Below are 8889 nucleotides of genomic sequence, written 5' to 3'. Positions count from 1 at the left end.
AAAGAAAGAAAGAAAGAAAGAAAGAAAGAAAGAAAGAAAGAAAGAAATGAGCCATAAAGGCTAAAAGTACTAAAAACAACATAAATATATAAAAAACACTCATAATTTTTACATCCCCCCAAAGTGTTTACGTGTGTGTGTGACCTACAGACATATAAATACAAATAACTCATAGCAAGTCATTAAAAAAAATCAAGAAAATATTTATGGAAGTAGAAAAGAAGTGTTAGTTTTATGAGTAAGTCTGAGAAAAAGAGAAACTTTTCCTGAAGATAAACATGTGTTCTTAAGTGGGTCAAAGGTCTAGATGACATCACTGCTGGCTTGAAGATGCAAAACTCTGTTAGTGTTATTACACAACCCTTCTGCAGATGTGAGTTCTTCCTAGCAAAATCTAGAGAGCTGTGCCATTCACATCCAAGGAAAACATCCACCATCAACATTATCCCCGGTTTTCTCCAACTACACCAAATGCAGAGGATCTTTCTCAAGATTAGTGTTCTTGCCACAGACCCATTCTTACTTTCAAAGTACAAGCTCAACTTCTGAAATTTAATTTTATAAGACTTGAGCAGAAGGAAGGAGAAGTAGGGGGAAGGGAGCCAGAAAGCAAATGAAAAGCACCAAGCTCCGAGCCTGACCACTTGCCTGCCCTTGGCCTAGTATCTTTTACTGAGTCCCTTACAGACTTTGCCATATTGGCTCCTACAGGTAAGAATGCTCATCTAGCTGAAGCTTTTAACTTTACAGACGAGAAGAGAGAAATCCAAATGCAACTTATTAACTGGTCTGAGGTCACACAGATACTAATCAGCAAGGGGACAGGAAGTTCAGTGATCTGCCTCCTAGTCACACATTCTCTCCTGCCTCTGTCATATTCTCCACAGACTCCATCTGGAGTGTGAAAAACCAATGTTTTAAATGGAAAGGGAAGAAGTGCATAGAGCGTACATAAAAGGGGAAGCATGTGCTCCTGTCAAGGCAGGAGCTTGTTGAGCCCTATGCCCACTCGCCCAAAGGCAGATAGGAAGCATCTGATCAGGTGATAAAGGCGCTGCAAAACTGCATCACACCCCAAGCTGCACCACAGAAAGCCGCTGCCTGGCTCTGTTAGGAGGGGCGGACATCACATTGCCACACAAATCTCATTGCTTTTTAATAGTGGAGGCGCATGCTCAAATGTGTAACACCTAAAACATCTAGGGTTGTGTAATTCTGACTTCCACTTTCTTGGCTAAAACCTAATTGACTTCATCCCATGTCCTCATACAACTATGCACTGAAACTGTTTATTTATCTCAATGGTGGAGGTTAAATTGACCCTTCACTCTCCAGGCAACCGCTCTACTGCAGGGCTACAGCCCAGTGCCATGCACAAAATAGAAAGGGGAGGATATATTAGCTACTTTTCTCCTCACTGGAACTAAACCCCTCACAGAAGCAACTTAAGAAAGGGCTGACTCACAGTTCAAAGGTCATTATGCCTGGTGTGGCATAGAGTTGCCACTCAGTATCTGGTGGCAGGACCCTTCAGCTTGTTCACACTGTGACTAACCAAGAAGCAAAGAGCTCAGCCTCCTGCTTCAACTTCCCATGTAACAGGATTCCACGTGTATGTCAGTCTCTTCCCCCAATTTCTTAACGAGGGCATAGGCAACCCAAAGTTAAGGAGAACAGGAAAACATATTTCATAAAATGGAGTGATGCTGGGACTCTAACTCCAAATATTCTGTAACCTCCCAAAGCAGTGCCACCAACTGAGAAGCAAGTGTTCAAACACAGAATCCTGTGGGAGGCTGTTATGGAGGAAGCAGGAACATTTGCTATATTCCCTACTTAGAAATATGTCCCTCAGCCACTGCGCCTTGACTGACACTTCACTTAGAGGTTTGTCACCTACTGACACCTACTTAACAAACACCTAGCCACCCTGCCAAGAAGCCTTCCAAACCCCCTTTAGTCACAGATTGAGCTGTGTAGTCCTAGGACAGCAGCGATATAAGATATAAGCATATATAAGATATGCTTAACTTTGATTTTGTTGGAAACTTGAACGTTCATATGGCTAATTCATAAAAATGAAGAATACTAGCAGTTAGTGAATGTACACTTATTTTAAAATCTCAGGAATAAATAGGAAGAAAAGATAAATACTTTATTAGTCTTCCGGTATGCAAAAAACCAAGGAGGATATTTCATAAAACAATTCTTAAATACTGGGCACTCTTGAAATAACAAATAATGTCATAGTCACCACAGTTTGATTATTCAGAAACAAAAGTTTACTTTAAAAGGAATTATTCTATCTAAAAGTGATAACTGATATTTGACTATGCTTGAATTCAGGATTAATCCTGTTTTGTTTCTTCCTTCTAGATATTGTAATAAGAATGTCACTAAAGTAATAAACAAGACATCCTGAAAACCAGGAGAAATTCAAGTTCTACTTCTTGATTCATTGTTAAAATTATGCCTTAATTTTTTCAAACCTTTATCTTTTTTTCCACAACTCATATTTGTTTTTGTTGAAATGTTTTGACCTTAAATGGCACTCACACAAATTATAAATTTTAAATTTATCTTAATTAGAATTTCATGTTATAATTACTGGAAGCAATTGCACAGCAACTATATATATTACTACAAGAGTTGTTTTTATGGTGCTGGGTATTGGCCTCAGAACCTTGTCCAGGCTAATCAAGTGCTACTCCATCAAGCTAAGTACCACTTTTATAAAATTAGTTTGAAAGTAGCACTATGACTATATCAAAATGCTTAATAGGAAACAATCCCCCAGTATGTAGGAGGACATGAAATCCTGAATGAATGTGTGTTGTTGACATGAGGACAGCCATATCAAGGACCTGAATGACTCAAAAATCCATCGGAATGGCAAGGCCTTCCTCAAGTCAGGCTCTGGAAAGTGGCAAGGCTTCCCCTGGTCAAAGCATGGATCCAGCTGACCGTTAGTTGAAACATGCAGAAAGTACAGACCACAGCTTCCACCTCCCAGCACACTGCAGCCTCACACTGCCCCTCTACAGAAATTCCCTGTTCCTGTTGGGTTTCCAGACTGTGGCTACTGTGTCTGTCCTGTCTTCTTCATTCCCTGTTGCCCCAGTCAGATTAACCATGTGACTACATCAAAATGATTCATATTAAAAAGCCCCCTGGTTAAATAAAGGCCCGAAATTATGTCACAGAAGAATTATATGAAACAGATAACAGCAAAAAACAAATACAAAACAAAACAGAAAAACTTAGCAGCCTGAAAAATTACAACCATTTATATCATTGAGCACAGGAGTTTTCCTGATCCCAAATAAAAGGTTAGAAGCGGTTACTTTGGTATCCACCAACTCTTGAAATATCAATAGGTGGAGGACTACCGTTAATTCTTCCATCCTATAGTTTGAACCCTTGAGGATGCTAACACTCTGTATTAGCACCAATAGTTACAGATGACAAACAACAGGCCTACAAAGTCGAGAGGCACTCAAAGATAAACTTTCCAGTCTTCTCAAAACATTTTTAAATTTTCAGGGAGCAAATGTTCGCAGCTAACATCTAATAGGTATTTTTGTGCCAAACATCATCACCCTTATTTTATACCATATCAAAATGCAATTGCCTCATTTGTTGTCTTTCCCACTAATCCAAAGACTCCACAAAATTGACACACTGAAAATTTTATCCCCTAGTATGGCTAACCCAAATAAGACATTCAATTATTTGCTGAATAAATCAGGGTATAAATTAGTCAAAAAAAAAAAAAAAAAAGCACACAACCAGTAGAATAAAGTCTTTGTTGCGTTTTCACCTATGTGTCCCACATTTATTCGCCTATCTCTCCTTCCTTCCTTCCCACATGCGAGACAAGCATTCTAATATTGACCCACATTCCCAGCCCTTTCCTTGCTATGGTTTAACAGTTTTGTCTGTTTCATGTTCATTATTCGTTTTGCTCATTTGTTACTCATAATAATCGTGGCGTAGCTGACACAACAACTTCAATATAACAAAATCTAAAGTTTCCAGAGTTTTATGTCTGTTGTCAAGATGACCGAGCTAGCTACGAGTACGGACACTACTTCATCAGATAATCATTCTTCCAGTACTTTGCTCAGAAAACTTGAATTAACCAAAATGGGCTTCAATTATAGTAATGACTTGATTAATATGACAGACACCGGCTTTAGAGGCAGGCCTGAATTCAATACCTGCCTTTGCCACCACCAACCAGCTGTGTGGGTTTGGGCCTACACTTCAACCTCTCTGAACTTTGATTTCCTGACATGTAAAATGGGGAGATAAGTCAGATAAAGTTTTAAACCCTTTGCTATATGAATATAACGTAGATCAACAAATATAGTATTATTTCAAATAACTATTAGTGTTTTGTTTCTGGTCTTATGGGTCAGATTTATGTACTACACCAGAATTTGAATGTGTAAAAAACATAAATGAGAAACTTATTGGACTAAACGCCAAGTATAGCCACAGGGTAAAAGTGGTATAGAAGCATACACGAGTTTATGCTGGTACTGGTTGACAGACACCTAAATCAAGATGTAGGTACCTTGTTGGATCAGGTAACCAGAAGACGCAGAGGTAACAACGTTGTTTAATCCTAAAACCAAAACTAAACGGTTTCATCCATAAGATGACAGCAATCTTCCTCCACAGCCTGGCTGATGCTCAGTGAAAGTGTCAGGAAAACCACCCACTAACTGCCCGTGGAACCTAGGAGCTAGGCACTGAGATTCGGAGCAACTCACCCCGGAGACTCCGTTGGTATAGCCCCAGACTGTCCTCCAGGACAGAGTTCCCTGGGGACTTCGCCATAGGGTCAGAGATGGGAATTAAGCGGGAAAGTGTCCAGTGTACCCCTCCGAGAACAGCCTAGCTTTTGGGGTTGGGAAGCCTGCTTCTCGTAGCGTTTGTCACTAGGGAGCCAGGAACCCTGGACCGAGCTCCTGGGGGCTTTTCCTACACCCGGCCCTCCCGGTGAACGTCGGGAGTTGTAGTTCACAAACCCAAAGCCTGCAGCCTCGAGAGTCCTACGAACCATCCAGACACACTACGCTTCCCAGAGGGCGATGCGATTGGGGCGCCGCTCCGGCAGCTCAGTGGCCTGAGCAGGTTGCCAAGATACGGATTGGCAGGCCGCGCCCTTTCCTTTTTGCTCAGTTTGGATTAGTCCCGCTGTCATGCCATCCTTCAGACACCTGGATCGACCCACTGATAGAAACGGCCCGGTGAAGGCCTAGACTCTTCAACACGGGCCGTTGAGGAGTTGATCCCTGAGCCCTCTCAAGGATTCATTGATACTAAACTCTGTTTTAGAAAGGATTTCTGTCAAAACTGTTTTGTTTTTTTTTTTTATTTTCCAGAAAACGAATCTTTTGTAAATCTTCCAAACAGCCAGACTGTGAAGGCGGCGGACACTACAACTCCTAGCATGCCCAGAGCCCCGCCCTCCGCTTGGAGTTGGAGCGCTGCCCGCTGGGAATCGTAGTCCCGCTTGGTTGCGGTCCCAATCCGGCCAGGCTGCTCTTCATTGTTCAGGCAGGACTCGAGAGCACGCCTGCGCAGTGGGCGGCTGCGCGAGCGTGTGGGTGAGACCCTCCTCAAAGCCCCCTTTCATTGTCTGGGTCTGGCGCCTGCGCAGTGAGGATCGCCGGGCCCCGGCGGGAGGAGGGAGAGGGCCTGGCTCCTCGCCCACTGCGAGGCGCCTGCGCACCGAGCGGCCGCTCGCCGCCGTTCCCGCTATGTGTGGGGCGTGTGTGGAATAACGTTATTGCCCAGCGGAACCGAGGGGCTCCCCAGCTCCGCAGCGGCGGCGGCGACGACGACAGCGGCGACGGGGTGGGGGCAAGGACAGCGTGGCAGAGACTGACGGGCCGCGCCGCGCCGCGCCCCGCCTCCCGGTCCGGTCCCTCTCTGCGGTGAGGGGTAAGTGATGCGCTCGGGGTTGCCGCGGCCCGGGATTCTGCACGTCCCCGTCCTCTGGGGCTCCGGCGGCCGGGGTCGGGGCGCGGCCCGCGGCGGGATGGAGCGCGGGCCCGGAGGCCGGGGGGCGCTGCGCGGACGCCCCGCGCGGACACCGCCCTCTCCTCCCTGCCCTTCCCCTCCCCTCCCCCACCCCGCAGGCTGAGGCCGCCCGCCCGCCCTCCCGGGGCCGGTTTCCCCTCCGGGCGCCGGGTCCTCCTCGGCTCACTCCCGGCTTTGTGCAGCCGCCGCCCGAGCCGTCTGCGATCGCCGCTGCGGGCGGAGCGTCCGGAGAATGGCTGCGTGGCCTCTGGGGAAGGGAGTTTTCCGGAGAGCCCATCCCTTTTGTAGGGTTGGTTTCTCGGGGTGTCGGGAGTTGTGGGTGGGGGGTCGGACGTCGAGCCTTCGGGTGGCGCTGGGGAGGGCGTGGAAGACGTGCTGTCACTCAGCCTGTCCGGCGACTGCACCCCACCTAGCCTCGGGCTGGGTAGTAAACCCACGGGAGGAGCGAGTGGCTTCCTGTGGGCTTCATTGTCCCAAGACTCAGATGGAGGGTTTGGGTCTGGTTCCCTTCCATTTTATTCAAGGGGGAGAAATAGCAGCTGCGTGACACGTACGGAAAGACAGGGAATTGTGCCCTAAGTCATATGATCTGTTTCGTGGTGTCGAGTAGTTTTACTGTGGCCGTCTTCTCCCTCCCACCCCCATACCCCAGAATGTAAAGAAGACAGGCTATACCTGCCAGAGTCCAGGTCTGCCAAGGTGATCAATATAAAATTACTAGGTGACAATGAAGGCTGGGCTAGGTAGAAGCTGACAGCGAAGCTGTTGTTTAGCAGCGAAATGAACCAGCAGAATTATTTTTTCCACTGGGTGGGTAAAGCGTTCATGTTCCTAAGGGAATACATTAGGATACTGTTAAAGCAAACAAAACAAAAAATAGGCTGGCTATATCTCAGTTTCTGAAATTGATTTGTTTTTATTCTGTTAATGAAAATTCAACCGTTGGAGAGAGATTGAAGCAGACAACACATTTCCTTGAAAATGCATCCTTTAAAATAATTTGAATCTTAAGCTTATGGTGTTTGCAGTGCTTTGCCAACCTTTCCGCTTAAAACAAGCAGATGACAGGATGGAGCAGGATGAGGAGCAGGTGGAGGAATAATGTGAGCGTCACATTATAGATACAGAATCTAAATCTTTATGGATATGCCCAGTGTACTCAGCCTTCAAGGACTGAGGAATCAGAAATAAATAGCAAGTTACAAACAAATCTGTCTGCGGTTTTGTTTTTGTTCGTTTGTTTTGTTTTTGCCATTGTTTTAAAGGGCTTCTTTTAGTTCCTCCCTTTGTAAGTTATAAAACTTCAGTGTCCTCAAATGGGAGTCTTAAGTGGGCTTAACAGAAACGATGAAGATACTAACACAGGCAAAGTTGGCTAACTTGTCTGCCTAGGCTGAAGCAATGGAAGGCAGAGCCAAACAACCAAGACCTATACTGCACTGTGATCTCTCCTATGTGTATGCCCTACTCTCCTGGTCTGCACAAATAACAGAGAACATTTTCTGTATGCTTCATGAGTGGTCTGGATCAGCTAACTCAGTTCTCACAGTTGTATTAATTTACCCCTTGTGTTGTGACATAAATTAATTATGCTGAAGTAGAGCTTGCGTTTGATAGACTAAGGGAAAATGTCTTTAATATGTGCTTTTTGTAAAAGCAGACTGGCTTCCCTACTTATTAATAACCACAATGTAATAAAATATTTCATACCATGGTCAACTCTATAACGTGTTAGAAATAAAATGTACACACAACAAGAATTTATTGATGTTTGTTTTTTCTTTAAACAGTAAGTTATATTCTCAACTTATATTAGAACTCACCTTTTGGTAACATTTTGGGGGTCTTTGCTATAAAGTGGGTTTTTTAACATTTAACTTTTGCTCTTTAATTCTACTCTAATGATATTTTTATAATATTAGATTACAGACAATTGGTTGTCTGTTTATTGTGTTTTTTTAAAACAGGCTTTATCTGTGTAGCCCTGGCTGTCCTGTAACTTGCTCTGTAGAGAGGCTGGCCTTGAACTCAGAGAGATCTGCTTGCCTCTGCTTCCCAAGTGCTGGGATTAAAAGAGTTCACCACCATGTCCAGCTTATATTTTAGCCAATTTTTAAAACATTTATAATCATGTTCCCTGTGTGAATTTTATTCCGTAAAATTTTAATATTTGCCAATAAATTTCATAGTGTCCTAAAATTATTTTATGTGAAATACATAATCATGTTTCTTATTTTAGCATTGGAATAATGAAATCGGCATTGTAAACATCAGCATCAATTTTCCATGCTAATGCAAATATCAGAGTGGTTTTAAAAATTCTGTACTTAGTAATTTGTTTCACTTTCTCATTTCTTTTTATTTCCTGAGGGAATCAAAACTCAGTTTTATTATTGCATCTGGTAGTAATCAGATATTGCACAAGGTCAATGTTTGAGTTTCTTATCCATGTGGATTTGCATTTGGGGGGGGTGTTTCCATGTGTGTATATGCATGTTTGCATATGTTTAGGCATGTATATGTGCTATGCACATGGAGGCCTGAGGCTGAAATTTTCCTTCATTGCTTTTCTGCATTGTTGGTTTTGAGGCAGGTTGTCTCCAGTGAACCCAGAGCTTAGGCATAAGGCTAGCCTCACTAAGCAATCTTATTTCAGGGATTCCCAATTTTTACCTTCTGACTAAGCTGTACTTCCCCATGCTTCCCCACAGATCACCATACATTTACATGGGTTGTGGTGATCTGAACCTTGTCTGGTCATCTTGTTTGCCCAGCAAATACTTTAACCAGACCCTGTCTGTATTTTTGATTCACTCAACAAAATTCTGTTCCTGG

General features: G+C 43.9%; 2 protein-coding genes across 11 annotated transcripts in view; one reads left to right on the top strand and one right to left on the bottom strand.

Moving 5' to 3' along the window:
• The window catches only part of Sdccag8 (SHH signaling and ciliogenesis regulator SDCCAG8), a 208062-nt gene extending 203090 nt beyond the window's left edge, over window positions 1–4972 (bottom strand). For both annotated transcript variants that reach the window (XM_055608693.1, XM_055608699.1), the window contains exon 1: window positions 4779–4972. In XM_055608693.1, the coding sequence (XP_055464668.1) occupies window positions 4779–4845 (67 nt within the window). In that variant the 5' untranslated portion in view covers window positions 4846–4972. The remainder of the gene's footprint in view (window positions 1–4778) is intronic.
• Window positions 4973–5379: 407 nt separating this feature from the next.
• The window catches only part of Cep170 (centrosomal protein 170), a 101578-nt gene continuing 98068 nt past the window's right edge, over window positions 5380–8889 (top strand). For all 9 annotated transcript variants that reach the window (XM_055608664.1, XM_055608656.1, XM_055608648.1 and 6 more), the window contains exon 1: window positions 5380–5955. The gene's annotated coding sequence lies outside the window, so the exon portion shown is untranslated. The remainder of the gene's footprint in view (window positions 5956–8889) is intronic.

Source organism: Psammomys obesus, unplaced genomic scaffold (genome assembly GCF_907164565.1).
Source record: "Psammomys obesus unplaced genomic scaffold, mPsaObe1.curated_primary_1811, whole genome shotgun sequence".
Classification (NCBI taxonomy): Eukaryota; Metazoa; Chordata; class Mammalia; order Rodentia; family Muridae; genus Psammomys; species Psammomys obesus.
Note: the sequence above shows the minus strand (reverse complement) of the source record. Positions and strands in the feature narration are given on the sequence as shown.